This window comes from Dermacentor andersoni, chromosome 2, assembly GCF_023375885.2.
Source record: "Dermacentor andersoni chromosome 2, qqDerAnde1_hic_scaffold, whole genome shotgun sequence".
NCBI classification, from domain to species: domain Eukaryota; kingdom Metazoa; phylum Arthropoda; class Arachnida; order Ixodida; family Ixodidae; genus Dermacentor; species Dermacentor andersoni.
This window is the reverse complement of record NC_092815.1, coordinates 19,632,372-19,653,423: the sequence shown is the minus strand read 5'-3', so window position 1 is coordinate 19,653,423 and position 21,052 is coordinate 19,632,372. Positions and strand designations below refer to the sequence as shown.

The 21,052-nt window shown below is 44.2% G+C and overlaps 1 protein-coding gene and 1 long non-coding RNA gene across 3 annotated transcripts in view; one reads left to right on the top strand and one right to left on the bottom strand.

Moving 5' to 3' along the window:
- The window catches only part of LOC126542799 (transport and Golgi organization protein 2 homolog), a 51,001-nt gene extending 45,887 nt beyond the window's left edge, over positions 1-5,114 (bottom strand). The window contains exon 1 of the mRNA XM_050189876.2: positions 4,743-5,114. Within this exon, the coding sequence (XP_050045833.1) occupies positions 4,743-4,884 (142 nt within the window). The 5' untranslated portion in view covers positions 4,885-5,114. The remainder of the gene's footprint in view (positions 1-4,742) is intronic.
- Positions 1-18,443, top strand: part of LOC129387840 (uncharacterized) — a 48,037-nt gene extending 29,594 nt beyond the window's left edge. Inside the window, exons 2-3 of one of the 2 annotated variants that reach the window (XR_008614992.2) lie at positions 10,647-10,707; positions 18,130-18,443. This is a non-coding gene — a long non-coding RNA (uncharacterized lncRNA). Of the gene's footprint in view, positions 1-8,951; positions 10,708-18,129 lie in introns of those variants that run through there. The other variant, XR_011892715.1, reaches the window with a different exon arrangement.
- Positions 18,444-21,052: the final 2,609 nt, after the last annotated feature.

Sequence of the window (21,052 nt, the reverse complement as noted above, 5' to 3'; positions counted from 1 at the left end):
CGTGATTGATTCGCTCCACTTTTCGGCTCCAGTGGGGTCTGGCTTAGGCGAGGATGGTTATATTCATGCCGTACAGGCATGATTACGGCGATTGTAGAAAGTGCACACACCAGAATAATGCATGTTTGGTTGCTAACGTTTCGGCCGAGCCACGACCGAAATGTTAGCAACTAAACATGCGTTTTTCGTATGCGTGCTCTTCTTTTGTGCGTTTGTTTGTTTCCAATAATAATAATAATAATAATAATAATAATAATAATAATAATAATAATAATAATAATAATAATAATAATAATAATAATAATAATAATAATAATAATGCTTCTTTCTAACCTTCTACGTGTGTACCAGACCTACACAGCATTCTGTTTGAAATTTATGTGCTGCTGTAAAGCGTTCAATAGATACGTTTAGATTATCAGAGGTAGCGTTTATCATTTCCAATATGAGTTATCACCTGCCTTGTCCGAATTGCGTCTTCGCAAAACAAAAGCAATGAATGAAATCCACACACGCGCTGCTCCACAGACCATATACCAAGGCATCGCATGTGGCGTTTCGGGCGCTGACGCCACCGCCAGTACCTGCGTCTACACTTGCGATTTAACTTCCTCTGTACCACCCCCTTTCCCAATTTTCGCGATGTACTCAAAGTCAAAAGGAAATGGCATGCTGCTTGCTGTAGATTGTCCCGGCTTATGCGTCTTCCGACATTTATAACGCTTGCTCTTGGCTTCCCGTAGCTTGGGAAACCATTTAAGATATGTATGCTGACCCGAGGGGCTCCTACCAGTGCTCATCAGCAGAACGCCATATGAGCCATTGCGGCGGATGACCACTTTAGTGACCTTCGTTAGTTCACGGTTTCTGTTTATAGCTGTTAGGGTACATGAAAAAACAAACACCGATCGCACAGCAACAGTTCGTAGTCACTGAGGCGGAAACAACACACACAGCGCACGCACCCGGTGCAGTGGTTCGATGGCTGTGGCGTTTTGCTTCTGCAAATGTTGTTGTGCGTTCGATTCCCTAGCTCGGCAGCCGCATTCTGATTGGGACGGAACGCAAGAACGTCACTGCACTGCACTGCGTGCGCGTTAAAGAAGCCCAGCTGGCCGAGCTTAATCATGAACCCCCGCCACGATGTCTGTAACATCCGTTGCTTTAATTTAGAACGGTAATGTCAATCAATCAATCAATCAATCAATCAATCAATCAATCAATCAATCAATCAATCAATCAATCAATCAATCAATCAATCAATCAATCAATCAATCAATCAATCAATCAATCAATCAATCGATCAACAGTGCAAGACTTTGCCCAGTGCAGCGGCAGAGCTCGCTCTTTCTATTCTCTGTCCGGCTCTATATACTGGTTAAACTGCAGCAGTCAACTTGGAGCAAGGAAATGAAGTGCTGGAAATAAATGAACATAACCCTCACCACTCACTGCTCCGGTAGCATGTAAGCGATTTTTCTGTCATGTTTTCGAGAGACGTCTTTGAAAAAGTTTCTGGAAGTGGTAAAGGTCGTCATAACTCGGCAGCAGTTAAAAAAGAAAAATAGATAAAGATATAGAGGAAAAGAAAGCTGAATGAAAGTGGCAGTGGTAACGCTGGCGCGACTGCGTTGCGCAATGTAAATTAGTCCTTGTTGCTCTATAGAACGCCGCTGCGTTATGCGCACATCGTGTAGCCTGTGGTACCATCGAAAGATGGCTCGCGGCGTTCGCCACGAGGAATGCCGTTCCCATTGTTCCGAGACTTTTTCCTAGACAGGCAATGAATGGGCCGAGATGTGATTTTCGAGTCGCGCATTTGCTCACGCGGCCCGCTTATCTCCGCATCACTTGGCTGACAGCCCGGCTGTCGACGGTGGCAGTTCAGGCACCGGCCGGTCTCCTTTGTATACGGTTGGTAACGGGTCGTGCATATACTACTACTGCGCACTCGAGCCACGCGACTGATGTCGGGCACATGCGTCCAATTCTACAGAAAAGGGCGGATGAGGAAAAGCAGGAAGTCAGAGGGAGCCGCCTGTGAAGAAATTAAAGATTTAAATAATTCCGTCGAATGGGCGTATTGTGTACAGGTGAGTGTGGAGAGTGCGGAGAAAAGAGAAAGTTCCGAAATACTATATGCGGCGGACGGCCAAGGTCGGCCACTATACGGCGAATATTTATTTAAATGGACTGAGATTGTTGGGCCACCCGGTGAGAAGAAACGAAGGGGGCACGAAGGTGGTGCATGAAGGGACAGTAAGAGGTGACAGAGTGCAAGTGAGGCTGTGATAGAGGAAGGAATGGTAAGTGATAGGGCCGAGTGAGAACATAAAAAATAAGATAACCTGAAAAAGTGACCTAGCTTGCTCTCAACATGCTAATAATAGAGAAACAAAGGGGTTAAGAAATTCAGCCTTACGAAAGGACTGAGACTGCAGCAACTGGAGTAAGTTTATAGAGATGGTGGAAGTGAAAATATAAACTAGAGGGCCGAGGAAGGTACGCATTCTGAACAACGACGGAGACTAACAGCTTCGGTGTTCTGAGATGAGGAAGCATCATAACGCAACAAACTCATTCACGACATTGTCATGGGCCTCGACGAATCAGCGCAGATACGTAAGTGTGTGTAGAGTTACGCAATTAACAACACACTAAGCAAGACATGAACACATAATGTAATATGTGGGTTACACATAATGCAGTCACGCTTACATTTACCTTCATCGATTGCGTTTAACTGAGGTGCTAGCGCTTATGCTATATAGCAGAATATTCCTGCCTGGGCACTATTCTTTATTTCTTCAATATACGTCACTTCTGACCAACTGCACGTGTGTAGGCGCTGTGCATTCGCCCTGCGACATTTCCTATGCTCTCTGTTTACCAATATTTCTTCAAGCCCAAGTAGTCGCAATACGCTGTACAACCACTGCTTCTGATCGCAATAAGGCCAAAGCGTGAAAACAGGAAAAAGGAAAACATCCTGAAAGCAGCACAGTGTTCACGGTTCCTTGTTTTCTCCCCGTTTTGCAAGCTGCCGCGCACGGCGACCGTGGATCAGCCAAGGTTTTACAGTTGCTCATATACATACAGAAACAGGAGAATTTACTGAAAAGCAAATGAGCCGAGATTCTTCGGGCGTTCTACAAAGAGACAACATTGCGACGTGTTCTTGGTGAATGCTACTGCGCTCTTCATGATCTTAACAGAGAAAATAATCTTGCAGGTGGCCTTCAATTATCAGCACAATGAATTGGCTCCAGAATGGATAGGGAAGTTTGCCAAAGCGTACACTCTGAAAAGCGTTATGCTTTACTAAAGCGTACTGAGAGCAACCGGCGTTTGAGAGCTGATGTTCAGTGTTTAATGGCAATGCCCTAAACATAGTTGGAGTCAGTTAAAATAAAGGGGGACCGATAAGGGGGACTAAATGTATAACACACAATCCAAATATAAGTTCGCGATCAAAGCTTGCTATCTCTTTTACACTGAGGCGATAGACTAGAAATGAAAAACATACAACACTCAATACTTTGACGTTGTTTCATAGAATTTATCCCTATGACTGTCAGTATAAATATCAGTAATAAGTTTTGATGGTTCACGTAGTGCAATGTCATTTGTGTAGCTGCCTTACTATATAGTGTGTGCAATTGCATTGTGACTGTTTTATTTTTTTGTTTCTCTAACTTATTTTAGTTTATACATGTATTAGACGACCCGCCTTTTCTTCATAAGTTCATTTTCTTTGCATGGATCCATAACTAGCCACTGGCTAAGGATGAAAACATTGCTGTCTGTATAATGTTTATACGTATAATAAAGAAGGGTTTTCTATTTAAAAAAAAGGAATGCGATCGCAGCCATCTCTACCTGCCAGCTCCCAAAGGTTAGGCTTATGTAGTGTGGCTAGGTCCCTGTGTTACACAAGCTCTTCCATGAAACTTTTAAAGCTTGCAGTTAGAGAGCGCAGCAGTGCTCTCATGCATCAATCAGGTTCGGGCTTTCGCATTTCTCTTTAGTCCCTCTGTACATCACCATCTTTGCTACTAATTGCAGGAGGCACTTTCACAAATTAAATTAGAACCTCATCGTTGCGGCAGATCTCCCTTGTTCTGGTATGAAGAAATGCTTCTTAGTGAGCTGCCGTCGCTGCTGCTACTGTGCGTTATCTTTTGGGTCTTTTGTGCTCTCAGGGAGTGCGAAATGTCCGTGACTCGGTTTGTCATTTGTAAAACATGTATCATTGTACTTAACGGCCAAAAGGAAGCTCACGCTGTCGGGTGCGGGCAGCTGAAGAAAATACGATTCGTGCCTCCTTGATACAAAGAATGAAAGTAACGCGGATCAAGCGGACCCACCTAACCAGGGATGGTGGACTGGGCACGACCTTGCTCTGCATGCATTTGCGTCCCTGCCCTTAGCTTCTCTTTGTTCCGTTTTACCGGGATTCGCTGCATCTTTAGCGTGACACACGCTTTCTTTAACATAGTCGTTCAGAAGCAGACGGGTATGGTAGAGCTCTTAGGGGTGTTGCCAGAACAACTAATTCGCGTGCTTTGAAAGTCATGCGTGCTTCGATAAAATTTGAGGGCGCATGCACAGGAGTGTGTATGAACTAAACGCTGTCCGACCTGAGCTACGGTTCATGCTGCTCGATCAGCAAACTACGTGCAGTGGAAGCAATATAATTATGGCAAGCAAGGAGAGACCAAAAATGAACAGTTCCCACTCACGTCCGACGATCTGGGGGTTGTTCTCCCATATGTGGACGCCGCTGGTGGGCCTGCCGAAAAACTCGTCCCGAACACTGGCTAACACAAGCAGGTATTCGTCCGGCTTCGGATGCGGATTCACAAAGAGGTATAGTAGGCACATCGTCGTTGTCGTGGCCAGGGATCAGTCAGTCGAGTGGCGTCCAAGTCAGCACAGAAAGTAAAAAAATGAAGAAGAAAAAAGAGAGAGGGACAAGGACGGAGAGTGAAGAGATTCGGGGACGAACCGGGCCTACGTGCTTTCGGATGTCTTCTTATTCGAACGCCGTCAGGACTTGCTCGACAGAGACGAATACCGGACGCACTTTCGGTTTCGAGACGGGCGCGCTTCCTCTCGCCGAACGACTCCTCCTCAGCTCGCGCGCGCCTTCCATTTTTGAAGCAGGCGGCGAGCCGTGACGTCAGCGCGCGAACCGACGAATCGCGTGTCGGCGCGCTCAGTTTGTTCTGGTGAACGGGAGACTGCCCTTGAGATGAAGAGTCGATCCAGGCGACGCCGGCGTGCTCTCGCGCGTCCGGAGGCGAGACGGACATTTTGTTTGCACGGTGTTCATCGTCTTGCTCGTGTCTGCGACGCGCGCGAAATGTTTAAGAAATCGCTCTCCAAGGTCGGAAGCGAAGGGTGCCACTTCTACCTTGGGACACAAGAAGAACGATTAAGCCTCAGTGGTGACTTTGACATTGTTTGCTCTGTACGGGTGCTCCATCCTCTGGCGCAAGCGGTCGCCTTTCTTTTTTAAAAATCTTGTCGTTGCCTAATTCACTTCTGAGAAAAACTGACGGCACGGCAGAGGATCAAGCTGTTGTGTTTGACCGTTTTCTGCACCACCTATTTGACTGTTCGCAAACTGCTGAAACAATAATGATGAAAGTAGGTTGGGGGTTTCTCAAGATACGAGAAATGTTTTAACCTAGACTCGATCCGTCAAACTTAAATGCTATAAATACGAATAGCATTACTTATAGCTGTGAGCATAGTGTGATGATCTGTCAAGATGTGTTGAGAAACACCCTGAAGGCTACAATGCTATATAACAATGATGACAAGAAAACAAACATTAGTTTGATACATTAGTCGATCTTGTGAACAAATACTCAAAAGAAAACATACCTTTTCACAAAAATGACGCATAATGATAACTTGTTTACCGTTCCTTAATTTTGCTCACGCTCTCCCCTCTGATATTTACAGTCTAGCCATTGCTCGCCGGCGATGCCATAACGCGGTAGCGCAGTACAAGAAAGGGCGGTGGATGTACAGAGTAACGAGGTAAATTTCTACGTTGAATCAGAAAGAAAATGTGGAAAGAAAGAACAGTACCATGTATGGGCACCGAGCCAGAGACGTCGTGAGAATGCCAATATTTTACCCAAGCGATCAAGTATAAGCTAACTAAACCTGAACGGAGGTGACGTGCGTATAGGCGCAGTTCCCGCACGCAATGGACACGAATTATCCTACGTGCCCGGTCGTAGCTCGCATGTCTGAGCATGTCCTTTGCACGCAACGGAATTGCAATAGCTGACACAGTCAGGGTGCTTTCTTATTTCTGGTACGAAAACATTGAGATGGAAGGCTGGACTGGAATAATTCCGCGGATTCCTGTATATTCGCTCGAAAAAAGTTTGGCGATCACGGACACAGCGAACTTTCTCTTTTTTTGCATCGCAGTCTAGGTATGCAGGCTGAACACAAGTGCCTAGGTGCGCCTGTTCGACCAATGTAACGCGTTAAGCACGTTACATGGCTTTGCTGCAAGAAATTTGTATTTCCTGCTGGATGCCGCGGTATCTCTACCTTTTGCTTGCGAGTGTACGTTGCGATGACTTCCGGCAATGTGGATGCTTATTACAGTGTTTAACAAACTAAAGTAGTGCGTACTTGCGGAATGTAATTATAAATTAAAAGCATGAACAGAATAATAATCAGGGCGACATACATATATACTTTTATTCTTGCTGCTGTCGTTCTTATTTAGGTGCTGTCCTTTCAAAGTTTATACTTTCATAATAAATGATTATGTATTACATTATATATCTTTGTCAAAATATCATCCGGCAGACATAATTTACTACAGCCTTAGTCTAACCGTTATCTGGCAATAAATTTGTCGTGTGAGCATGCGTGAACACAAAATTGCAGGTAAAGTTATACTCTGCGACATCGCTGCTTTGTTTGCTTTTCCCACGTCATCACGGAACTTTGACGTTTTTCGCTTTGTGAGAGCCATTTCGTCAGCACGTTAACGATGCGCCGCAGTTTCACGTAGCGGTCAGTCGAGGCTTGCACTGCAAACCGCTCGTCACGCACGACCAAAAATGCTGCTTGGTTACTCAAGTAGTACTATAGCGCTCACAGACACTGAAAATCTACTCACAATCGTACGCGGATAAACAAGAAAACGCCCGCACAGAAGGCAGTCATTGCACATTCATTTCCGGACTCTTTACAACGTAGGTCTTTACAATGCAGCCCAAGCAGTGTCCTGTTTTTTGTGTAGAAAATACTAATTCAGGATAATGCTGGGCGCCCCCCACTTTGCATGCGCTGTGGTGACAGCAGCGGACACTGCTTCTGAAGTACTAAGTGTGCGTATACTCTTACTCAGGGGGCAAGAAGCTATTCTTGCAGTGGCACTCACTTATATGTAGTGTTGATGCTCGTAATGATGTTGTTCTTGTGATAATTTCAGTGCGAAAGGAGGTATTTATAAAAAAACGCGGCAATAAACAGAACCTCCAATACGTTCGTCCACGTGTCACTGTGATTTAGCAAAATTAAACATGCGCTCTGTCAAAGAGCCTCGAATCATCGGATATTGGAGCATCTTTAAAAAAAACAGGCTTTAAACGGGATGGGCAGCTCTAAAGATCACCAAATCTCGGAATAGTATTATATATTGTTTTTTACCTGTGTATATCAGTGTGTATAATGTGTGTCGCGATGTGATGTTGAAAAAAGATTGATTCGCCATCCCGGCCCTGCAAAAGGGGATGTCCAGCGAAGCTTCGTTGCACCGCTATGCGTTGGCTACACATAGAGGTGCTGCAACAACAGTGAAATCAGTTGCTAGACTTGTTCTTTTATATATGAAAGGCCAGTTACGTCCCTCCCCACGTCGCAAGCTGCCCCAGCAGCTTTCGCAACCGGTAAACGTATGCGGGCAGCGCTACATGCTTCGCATTGTTAGCAGGAGCACCTTACCATCAATTCTGTGGTTTGAACGCTTGTTTTGTGTTTGTTCTTTATCGAGACGAATTCTTTGTTCTGTGTTGTATGCGTGATGCCAAAGAGTGTACGCGCTTTTCGCTTGAATCGCTGAAGGTCTTTTTTTTTTCTGTGAGGACGACGGCGGGATAGTCCCGACTAACTAGAAGTTGACAGCTACGCTGTAATACATTGTACTCATTCAAAGCTGTTTCACATTGCGCATTTTCACTTCACTGTGTATGCCGTTATATGCGCACATATATTGCGTAATGTTCGATCCGCGTTGGCGATTACGCTATCCATACGTGGCGAGCGCTGTCTAGGATTTAGGTGGCAAAACGACTATAGACAGATTCTGAACCGTGCGTGCTGCGTATGACGCGGTTCGGTTTGTGCAAGTGTACATCTACAGCTCGGCATACGCTACATCTGTAATAACTACGTTTCCCTTGTGCCGACTGCCGCAGTCTAAAAGAGAAGGTGTGGCTAGCGTCAATGAACTATGCTAATCTTTGCCTCCTATCCCGTCTAACGATTAAAAAATAAATAAAGAAAGAAACATTGATATGACAATTGCCGAAGGCAATATTAATGTTTCAGAGCAAATATGCGAGAGTTCGCTGTCGAAGGTCGTTCTGGAAGACGTTCCAGAATTGGAAGAGACATTGGAAGCGACGCGTAGCTATTAAAGGAAACTTATTTTTAGTACATAATATTTAGGAGATTATCAAGAAAAGGTTCACGTAAAGAGACACAATCTCTCCAATACTATTACTGCATGCTTAGAAGTATTCAAGCTATTATACTGGGAAAGCTTAGGAGTGAAGATCAACGAAGAATATCTCAGCAACCTTCGGTTTGCAGTTGACATTGTCCAGTTCAGCAACACATGGAGACACATTGCAAGAATTGATTGAGGACCTTAACAGAGAGAGTGTAAGAGTGGGGTTGAAGATTATTATGCAGAAAACAAAGATAATGATCAATAGCCGGGCAAGGAAACAAGAGTTCAGGACCGCCAGTCAGCCTCTACAGTCAGTGAAAGAGTACGTTTATCTGGGTCAATTACTCACAGGGGGCCCTGATCAAGAGAAGGAAACTTAAAGAATTGAAATGGGTTGGAGTACATACGGCAGGCATTGCCAGATCCTGACTGGGAGCTTATCCCTATATTGAAAAGAAAGGTGCACATCAATGCATTCTACCGGTGCTAACATATGGGGCAGAGACTTAGAGACTGACAAAGAAGCTTGAGGACAAGTTAAGGACTGCGAAAAGAGCGATGGAACGAATAATGCTAGGCATAACGTTAGGCAGAAAGAGAGCGGTTTGGATCAGAGAGCAAACGGGTATAGCCGATATTCTAACTGACATTAAGAGAAAGAAATGGAGCTCTCGGCTGGCGAAAAAAAAAAATCGAAGAACCCGGAACCGCTGCCGTAACACGCTACCGTGCAGCCTGTAACGATGGCGCCAGCTGCCATGCCGAGATAATGGCGCGAGCGGAGAAGCCGGAGGGCAGTGCGCGTGCGTAATGGTGACTAGACGAGCGGGCATGGTCCTTGCCTGTGCTACGCAAAAGAAGTGACTGCTAATTTTCAAGTATTGTAAGTTTTATTGAAATCAAGAGCAACAACTGCGCAGCACACCACGCTGTCATATCTTGATTTCGCCAGCCGAGAGAGGAAAGGGGAGAGTTATATTCGCCAATGGGGCCTCCGCGCCGTTGTCCCACTAAACGCCGCACGCAACAGGCGCGTCACATCAGGGAGGAGCTTTGCGCCGATCCTATCTCTCGTGCATGCTTAATCATGCGAACGACAAATAAAATTTGGAGTCGGATATCTCGGAGCACAGGCACGCTAGAAGAATTCTTTCAACTGATACTATGTAGAAACACGACTGCCTCTAGCTTTTCAATACAAGCATACCCACTTGCTGCAGTAGCAACAAAAAAGTTAATTATTCAATTTTAGTTCATTGGGCTGCTGACAGTGATAATTATCATCTCACTTTGTGTCCCCCTGGCCACATAGCTTATCTGCACAGTGCCTCATTTTAAGAAAACCATAAAGCTTTATTTTGAACACCTGGTATGCTAAATATGATATAGTCAGTCGGCACTGAACAGAATAAAGGTAGTTGAAAGTTCAAAGTTTATTGCTTCAGATTAGTTAGATGTTTTGATAGATATGAAATACAAAAGGATGTCCCATAGTCAAAGACTATATTGGGAGCTCCAGTCTAGGTGAAGCGGTGAGAGGAATTACTACATGGCAGCAAAATAAAGCAATATCATGAGATTAACAAACAGGTCAAAAAGCAGAACTAAGATAAAAAACATGTAAAGCGGAAATACAGGAAAAATAAAAATAAATAAAAAGAAAAGAGAAAATATTGATAGAAAAGAAAAAAGAATAATATTTGCGAGTATGAACAGGTGTATATCAAACGTGAATAATACAAAGGCACATCAACGCAAAGGTACATCAATTGGAAAAAAGAAAACGAATATCCGCAATATATGTGAAGCTAGGGTGCCAGCCTGTAAGAAAGTCTTAAAAGCAATATATGTGAGCAAGGACTATAAGATGATGCCCAGCAGTTAGAGCAAACTAATCAAAAACATTTTAAGATAATTTTTATATTTGTAGGTGGTGTTGCACTCTTCTATACCTAAAGGCAAGGAGTTCCACAATGAGATGCAAGAAATACGTAAGTGAATTTACCATAACTAGTGCGCACGTTAGGCAAGATAGAATTTTTGTTCGATGCAAATCTTGTAATGTTGGCATTCAATAAAGATGATTCTGAAATTAGGTCAATGGAGAGCTGACTGCTAATCAGCTTATAAAACAATATGCCCAAATTATGGTTAATTATCTGAGATACGGTGAGCATGTTATTACTTCTGAGCAGTTCTTTTGCATTAGTATTGTAAGAGCTATAAGTTAGTACCCTGATGGCTTGATTTTGAATGACTTGCAAAGAATTGATATGAGTATTATATTGTCACGTATATACTAGTGACAGTGAAGAAAGCAGAAGAACTGGGAATGACGAAACTAGCGTTTTATTGGGCGAACTTGTGCCCTCAAAAACAGGCTACACTCAAAGAACGGCGACAGCGGCGAACACGGTCGGCAATCGTCGAAAATGTGATCAGTGGGTCAAGCGCGTCAGCTTTTATACATGAGCCATCGAAGGTTCCGGAGTAATCGCTGGTGCTCGCGTGTCTTCCGAAAACTTCTACACAATTCGCGTCGCACATGCAGTCAGATTACACAAGCTTGGGTCACAACAGACAGCAGGAAGAACAATCGATAACATTCCAGAAAGTTCCGATACGTGCGGGCGCGTCCCGCGCTGAACGGTAACATTTGTTAGGCGGTGAAAAGCGGTCACCCAAAAAAGATGTACAAGTACACGTGTAAATATGCATTTCCCAATGACGTCACAGCACAGTTGACGTGTGAATAAATAAATGCGTAATAGAGTGATAATAGCAAATTAGAGTTAAAATGGGAACGCACTCTCATGAGGACTCGCATGCCGTATGCCATTTTCTTTTTTACGCATGTAGTATGATAATTCAATTTAAGATTGTGGTCCAGTTTGACTCCCAAGTATGTGGCATAATCACTCGCGTTAATATGATACTGCCCAATTAATAGAGGAGGTGTATTATTTATGAAACGTTGGCCAGAGCTGAAAACAACGAACTTTGATTTTAGAGGGTTTATATTTATAGTTTATTTTTATTGCCCCATTCCTGAATGTTTGCAATATCAGAGTTCAGATTAGTTAGCGATACTGAAGTGTTATTTGCAGAATTTAGGCTCAGCGAGTCATCGGCATAAGCATACATTGGGAGTATTCAAGACGGTTAGGAATATCATTTATAAATATCACAAGGAGAAAAGGGCCGGGAATGTACCCTTGTGGAAGATCTAGATTAGTCGTTTTCATATCCGTGACAACATCAGAAACGCTGACAACTTGAATTGGGTTATGTAAGTAACTCTCCAAAATTAGCAGAGGAGGACCACAAATTCCGATTAATTCAAGCTTTTTAAAGAGTATGGAATGATCAGTGTTATCAAATGCTTTAAGCAAGGTCGAGAAATACTAAGTCGGGAAAATTTCCCTCATCAAGAATTTTCTTCAAAATATCAGTTCGGGAGACTAGCGCTAGGTCGGTGGAATAACCCTGCTGGAATCCGAACTGGTTAGAAGAAAGATAAAATTTTGAAAGGTATTGTGTTAAAGGTATTACCACTAATTTTTCTATTACTTTACTGAAAAAAGGCAAAATGCAAATGGGTGGATAGTTGTCATTAATGAGCAGTCACCTTTTTTGAAAACGGCAATAATCTTCCCTCGTTTGAGCTCATTTGTAATAATGCCGGATTTGAATGTATTGGTAATTAAAACAGAGATAATATCTGATGTCAGATGAGCAATAATTTTTTATATGGTAAGGCTGCAATCCATCAAGCCCGTGCCTGTGGTTTTCAAAATTCGTATGACAGAAAGTACCTCGTGAGGTGTTGTTGGCAGCATAAAAAGTGAATGAGGAAGACGAGTAAAGGAAGCCCCGAATACGTGCGATCCGTTCACGGACTGATTGGAGAAGAAACCATTGAAGGCATCAGCGATTTCTTTCGCATGACCGTAAACCCTATCTTCATGCCTGATTAAAGTCATATGATCACTCTTTACTATTCCATTTAAGAAGTCATTCACAATTTTCCATTTTTAAATATTATCTCATCTACATTCAGTAAGTTCATATCTCATCTACATTCAGTTCTCTCCGTAATATTGGCGTTTGGCTTCATTGAATTTAGCATTGAGAGCAGTGTAGAATTTTTTGTACCTGCAAAACAGGTGGACATTAAAAGGTCGCATTTGTTTTTTATACAGATGTTCCCGTGTACGTATCGCCTTCAATAATCCATTATTCTACCAGGGGCTTTGGGAGGAAGCTTTTTTTTTTTGCATTTCCTTTTACGAGAGCTCAAATCAAAGTGTGTGCGCAACAAAGATAATAATTTCGAGATTGCCTTCTGTGGATCAGTAATATCAGCTACCGAGGGCCAATTGATAGCTGTGACAGCATCAATGAACACATTTCTCTCTAAAACAAGTTTGGCGAAAAAAATGCTGCGAACACGAGAAAGGAAATCGCAGTACGAAAATACAGGGCAATGATTTGTGATATACACACTCAAGATACCTGCTTTGGGCGGAAGCAGCAAATTTGGTAGTACATGATCAATAACCGTGCCTACATAGTTACTACTTCTTGCCGATTGGGTAATTAGGCACTCGTAACCGAAGCTATGAAATAAACGTTAACAACGAAAGAGTCCGACAGCGAGGTGACGTAAATGCACTGAAACAATTCACCACACAAATCACATGAAAAACAAATTTATACATAACATCATCTCACATAAATGCAGAAGAGAGATACACTAATGTGCAAAGTTGGGCTCGTTGGTGATTAATCATCATACATTGATGGTGGTGGCGCACTGACAAGGACAAGGTGAAGACACACAATAATACACGACACTCGCTGCACTCGGAACTATAAGAGAGAACTAACAACACATTAGAACAGAAAGAGAACGACTTCGAAGGCGGCAAATTTGAGCAAGTAATATCTGTCAAAACAATGTTCTTATTGCAACAGTCCGATCATTTTTTGATCACGCCTCGTATAATTCAAAGAGGCGTAAAAAACTCAAAAAAGAAGAAAAGAACGGAGTCAATTAGCGTGTCCATCTGCCTTTCTTGTCAGTCACATACGCGTTACTTCATCGCTTTCTTCCTTTCTTCTTTTTTTTTTTCGCGAACACGATGCTTGCGTTAGTGCCTTCAATGGTAGACGTTTTGCGTGGTTCAGAGTAATTTAGAATAGTGCGCTTAAATTGTACCCTAACGTGTGCTCTCGCAAGGGAAATTCCGAGGCGATCAGAAGCCACGGGGCAATGATAACACAAAGGTGTGGAGCCTCGGCGCGGGTCTTTGAATTTGGATGGTACAAGAGAAAAACAGGAAACACCAGCGCAAAGCTAGCTGCACCACAATGTGGACAAGGCTCGCCACGCATGCAGCTCGCGAGGCTTATCAAGATGTGGCGACTTCTCTGAGAGCGGCAAAGAAATGGGCGTGGCAGTGACAGGACGCGCGACCACCGCGCGTCGCTTACGCGACAAAGAGATTTTGCCTGTTCATTGTCGCCATCGCGTGTTCACTCCCATTTATTATGTTTTTTTTTCTTTCCTGGAAGGAGAAGAAACGGCATGGAAACTTGGATTTCCTTAAGCTTTCAATGTCGAAAAGACAGCGAGGTTATCGTCGGCACGCCTAAGCTTTGAGTGGCTCCGTCAACACTTGATTTGCTCTCCTACTACGCGTCTATACGGCTGAGAGGCGAATGTTGTCTCGTGGCTGACGTCGAAGGCTGCGCTGCTTTGAGCTCTCGGCTGCTCGGCTTTCGGGAAGCTGGAATCGGCGCAGTGCGTGTGAGCAGGCAAAAAGTTCTGCAGATCCGCCGGAAAAAGTGAACCGTGCCATGCGTGAATGTTTAGTGGCCGTCGAGGACGAGTGAGTGAGTGAGTGAGTGAGTGAGTGAGTGAGTGAGTGAGTGAGTGAGTGAGTGAGTGAGTGAGTGAGTGAGTGAGTTAAGACTTTTTTTGGGAAACAAGGTATTGACGGGTGACCTTGTGGTTAGGCAGCCACGAGCCCCTGGGTCCGGCTGGCTTCTTCAGTTCTCTTGATGACCAGGGTTGACCAGCTCGAACCCTGACCATGATGGTCAGGGTTCGAGCTGAGCTACATGGCTTCCCACTGCTCAGTATTACTTACTTCGTGATTCGCGTTATTTTCCGCTAGGCATGGCCACATAATGTGAAACAGATCCACATTTTTCTTACGGTGGTTTCACGTATTAAGGTATTTATTGGTCCGGGTCGTAGTAGTAGCGAGAAATATTTTTATTGTGTCGATGGTTTTCATCACTGGCGAGAGAAGGGGTGATAAGGACAATGGGAACGAATCGACATGCCCTTTCGTCTCTCATAGACGCAGCAAATGGCGCAATAAAATACATGAACAGATGAAGCTTCTAAACAAAAATGCCGGCATGTTCGCGAAAAAACTCAAAACATTCGAAGGCACGTTGTTCGAACACTATATAAATATAGGGAAATATTTTACGTCAGTTTAACAATTGAAGTAACAATTCAACAACCAGCCAAGCGTGTGTTCTCATTTCAATGCGATTGCCCATTACGTCACCACGAAATATACGTATACTGAACATGAACCGCGGCACAAAGTACCTATACGAACTTGATAGTTAACGTAAACTATAATGAAAAACAAATAGTTCAGTTGTCCTATGCTAGCCTTTAATATTGGCGGCGAGGACTTGCGGAGTCGCCATCTGTCGGAAGCGCCTCGCTTGCGTAGGATGGATAACGTGGTGCGCTCCTCATAAGTTGGCTGTCGGCGCTCAAGAAAAACACCACGCAGGAGCCCTCCTGAACGTTTCTGTAACTATTCTCGAAACTAAGGAACCTTTTTGCTATCAAAATAAGAATCTTGGGCCAACAGAAAGCACAGAATGGTTTGCAGACAATATCTCTTTACCGAATACGTACAGGGAACGCCCACTGCGCGCGGTCGCCGCGATGGAGTCCCCCGAACCGGCTTCTTGCGTGAAAGGTCGGCAATCGCTTAAAGCGAGCTATGTGAAATGTGTTCTTCGGTCTGTATAACCAAATGGAGCATAACAGAATGAAACCTCAGTGCAGCGATCGCACGGGTTCGCGGTGACCAACTGCGCGTCTGCATGCATGCCCGCGCACAATGTTTCGCTTTCGCTGCGAGCGCGTTTTTATACCGTGCCGTGAGCTTTAGGCCGCAGCCTGAATTTGATCATTTGACTGTACACAAGCAACCAGTCTTGCGTGGACGCTATCTGAGTTGTTCAAAAATAATATCGTTATAACTAGGGACTTCGACGCCTGCGGCGACTTGTGATGTGGCGTCAACAACGATTTCAATCTTTTTTTTTTTCGTTTCTTCTAATTTCTTGGACGTTTCAATATCATTATTTCTCAAGTTGCGTGGCATTGTATGTTTATGGGTCTTCTCAGCGAGCAATTACCCGTTGCTTCGTTTTCTTAACCCAGTATATTATTCATCGTTTGGTGCTACACAAGCATATGAGCATAAGCCATGCCTTTCTTTACGTGTTTTTTACTGTTCCCTTTTCATTCCAGAAAACTTGCCAATTTCTAGCGTCAACAGGTTCACAGACGAAAACTTCATGACATTAGCCGGGCAACGCGCGTGGGCGAGCGTCTCAGTGCGCGCTTTCTGCCACTCATTGGACATCGCAGCCCCGGACATCGCAGCCCCGAATTTTCCTCGCGGAAGTGACTGCTGCACACCTGAGTTGTAGCCGATGGCTGCTTGCCGGTTCCAAGTTTCGCGATCCAAGCTTCACACGGCTTCTTGTCCCGCGGGTACATGTGAAGGCTGACACCGGGCTCCGTTGCGTACATCCGGCACTGCGGCACCAAGCAGTAGCCTACCATGTTACACGCCTTCAATGGCAAGCCACTGCCAATTATAGTACTTTTAAGTGTTGTGAAGTAGACACCCGAAGCAAGAAAACATCCCCAATTAATCAGAACCACAGCGCAGGTGGGGCTTGAAACTTTCGTTTTCAGCCTGCTTCGATGCTTCCGAAGCAACCGACGCGGCCGCTGTGTCCACGTGACCCCTCATAGCTCGTCACGCAGACGGTGGCGCCATATCTTCCAGTGGTGGAGCTCGCCCCCAATATCAATGTACCCGTGGGGATACATCTGATTCTGAGGCCTTACTCTGGGGACTAGTCATCGCGAATATTGCGATATGCAAGTACCTTATGAGGATGTGGTTGCCGCCTGTTGCATTTCGTTGTTTCCCAACTACAGGAGTTGCTTGGTAGCTGGGGTTTGGCTGTGGATTGTTGCTTGGCAATTTGCACAGTTGTTAGTCATGCGCTTACACGCGTGAGTAGAATCCCCGGTACAGTGGTTGCGCATGAGAATAATTCTAGGAGCATGTTATTACAACACCATCTCTTCTCTATAGCTTAAAAAGTGTGGCAGAATTTGAAAAAGAAATGCAGAGTTGCACAAAAGTATGTTTAGGAAACTAATGTTTATGAGGCTAGGACTTTCAGTAACTGTTATGGTTGATGATAGATGTGTTCTACATATCTATAACACCACATGTTTTCTCTCTCTCTCTTTCTTTCTTTCTATTAGTGTAGTAGTATATTAGTTGTGTAGCTCTATATCAGAATAGCTGAACGTCAATGACATATATGACGCAGTTGACCTTTCGTTCCCGAGGAGCCGAATCTACCATATCGAAGTGCTAGCCTCTAAATAATTTTCACTCTATCTGACGCACAAATATCTTAACACTTTAATTTTGAAGGATCAAAGAGCTGTGTAGTTATTTTTGTAGGAAGAACGATGCGGGTCTCACCAGTATGTATGATAAGATTTACCCGTTCATCCAAGTTGACAGTACCATTTCCGCATACAGTGTGTTTCACGTAATTGATGCACGTAATTAGGACCAAACGTTTAATGAAGTTGTTGCACTTTAAACAGATGGCGCCGACGACGTAATTTCAGCATCCGTCTTGAGCGACTCAGAATATTTCCCGAACTGCCTTTATTTGGTTAATTATTAACAATTATGAAATATTGCAGAAGTTGCATATAAAAGAAGATGTAGAGCGTTTTCAGAAATAGCTGGCGCAGTTGTTTGTGCTATATTATATCATTCTGCACAATCTTTTTCTATGCTCTGGAAACGAAAGAAGGCAAAGTAAGAAAACATTTAAATAGGAAAAAATAAATACACCAGAAGTTGCTTGCGCGCCCAGATTGCAGCGTTCTCAAATGTATTTTTATAAAGAGCCCGGAATTTAAGCAGCATTGCGCAAGCTTAACACGCGCCAGACTGCAAACCTTACGACAACTTCCATCTCCAGTCGTACAAGCTCGAGGTACAAAACAGCACTTTTCATTTAGGAAAGCTTATTTCACACAGGTTGCCTCGATGTCCTCCTCAGCGGCAGAAGAGGTGCGGACCCTTTTGGTTCCACCCTCGTCGAAATAGTGCTGCGTGCGCTGTCTATGGTTGCGTCGAGACCCCGTCACGCCTGACTGTCTTCAGTTTCACCCACATAGACAATCACTCAGTAATCAGTGCACCTGCCCTCCTTCTCCAACACCCCCGAAATCACAATGTGTCAAATTGTTTTACTTTACCGGCGCTGCCTCTCCTGGTCTTGTCGGTGACAGAGTGTAGCTGCTGCTGGCGCCGTGAAAGAAGAACATGCATCAGTAAAGTAAAAATAAAAAGAGAAATAAAGAAAATATTGCGTGCCTGTTTATTACGCGCACCACTGAATTTTATCTCTGCCACGCTCGCTCGTGCGGCGACTAAAAAGCACCCTCGGCTTCAGCAAGCCTAGTTACCTGACCTTGTGTGTGATCACTTTTTAGCCACCCTTGGACATCAAGTAGTTCACGCACCTCCCCACGGTGGTCAAGGCCGCCGTGACAGTGAGGTCTTGCTTGAAGAATGTGCCAGACGGGGTAGCAAAGCTTCAGGTAAGGTTGCCTGGTCTAGTTGCCGCGCATCATGGAAACGTAGACAGAAAGAAAGACAAAAAGAGTAAAATAAAGGAGGAGAAACAAGCCAGAACGCATTTCGTGATTGAAGAACAAGCTCCTCTTAAACTGACACAGTTTACTACAGAAGCGCGATGCAGCATGACAATGAACGTCGTGGCTCCTTGCTCGCCCCAGCCTGTGGAACCGTGAAAGCAGGGGGCAGTCCTCAGCAGTATCGCCGTTTTTGTTTGCCCCAGCTCAGCCTTAAAGGCGACTTCGTCGCTCACCTTCTCGCTCTTTGTTCTCGCCACGTGTCCATTGTTCCTGTTCCGTTTGACTCCGGTCACGTTCGCGCAGTCGAGTTCGCGCTGTCACGGAAATAAGCGACTCGAGGCGCCGCTGCATCGGAAGGTCACCGAGGACAGGCTAGCCACGTATAATGGCACATAGGTATGTGCGGTGACACTGCACATATCGTATAATACGAACAATAATAAATTCGGCTCCATAAGCCAAACTGTTGCCTTTGCTGGGCAATTTCTTCCTCCGTGTAAAATGATGCGCCGATGTAAAATTGTGTGCGAAATTGGTCGCTCACTTTGGACAGCCTAAAATTCGTTCGTTACTGTTTCCTGCTATCTCGTGCAGTATAGTAGTTAAAAACCTCACTTTACTGCACGAGATAGCAGGATAATGATAATAAGTGATAATGCATTTACACGATGTATCTACCACCCGCAGACTAGACACTGTGTTATTAGGTGAAAGTATCGTTTGCATTTTTGAGGCTTCTTTCTACATAACTGTGGAGACATTTACCTTGTATATTGTATGTAGCATGCGTTTCTGACGTCATAGTCTTCCTGTGAAAACGTTGCTTGTGTGAAAGGATTATTTGGTGTGTAATCTAGAACCCTGTATGTTGTATGATAGAACCATTCAAGAGATAAGGAGTAGCCGGCGCCTTAAATTGTGCGCCAACATCTCCTCATATCATATCAATAATAAAAAAAAAAAAAAACTCACTTTCTGTACGCGGGTTCCAGTACGGGCCTGAAAGGGGAGGGGGAAAGGAAAGAGCACAGTTGTAGGTACAATCTCGCCGATCAGGCCCGACGGACGCGCACTCTGTGAGAGAAAGATGGTAGAAGAATGCGGATAGTAGTAGTAAACATGCTCTCAGTAACACAAAAGCGTCCTTTCTCGAGAAAGACATTGCACATTGCAATCTAAATAAAAAATATATTTAAGAATAATATGTCCTTGAAAAAGGTTTTCATGAACTTGCAGTCAAATTCACGTTTGACGTGGTGGATGTTTCTAAACTTTCATATTTGTTCATTTTTACATAGCACTGTCAATCTCCAACTCTTCTGTACAGTGCTTTGTCGCCAGATTGAGGGGTCATGTCCTCAACTGAGTAAAATATTTCCTTTCGTTTGAGGGAACGGTCACTATAGGAAATCGCGCCCCTCACTCCCACCTTCACCTCCCTTCCCCCTCATATCGGCGGGCCAGCTAGGCGGGCTTTCGCTTGCATCACAACATCGGCACTGCCCTGTCCCGTCACAAAATACAAGTTCACGTGAAAATAATGCTACATAAGATAGCGCCCGCTTACAAGTTCCCATTGTTACGGTCATATATGCTGGTCAGTGGTATATTATTGACAGTGATAGCGATATCACTATGCAGTGGCAGCAGCGAAAGCGATCTGTCGTGATAACGACTCCGGTAATCGGTAGTGGCAATAAAAGAAACAAACGAAAATACGGGTTCACGTTAAGGCGACTTGCTTTAATATGCGATTCTCTCATATTTCCCTTAATTTCTTGAGCTCCTAACGTCGGCAAAAACAGGTTTCCGCTAGCTCAAAAGTTTCGCTAAAACATAACAAATAATCCAAATATCACCTAAGAGCTCAAGGGCAGCGAGATAAAGCCGTCTACTTGATGCGTTGCCGTGTTCTCATTTCGCGTTCACATGCCGTCATAAAATAATACAGCGTTCGATTTGAACAAAGAGCGTCATTTATGCTTAACCAAGACTGAAATTTGTAAATGCGAGCCTGTAGCATTAGCAGGCCACACAGCAGGACATACAATACGAAGAGAATACGAAGTCGGCAGAAAATGAAGACAAAGTACGGTGCAAGGGATCCGATAAGTACACGAGAAGTGATTACTTAGCGGTGAGAAATGCAGTGATTTCACAGTCTGCACAATTAAACGGTTATGCAGCGTTCCGGAGTTACATAGATACTGTCCCGTGTCTCGGAAACATTTGCAGCAAACCGACTCCAGGTGCGAGAGCCGTGCGTTCGTGTTACTTTACGGAGGCTACGACATGCGGGC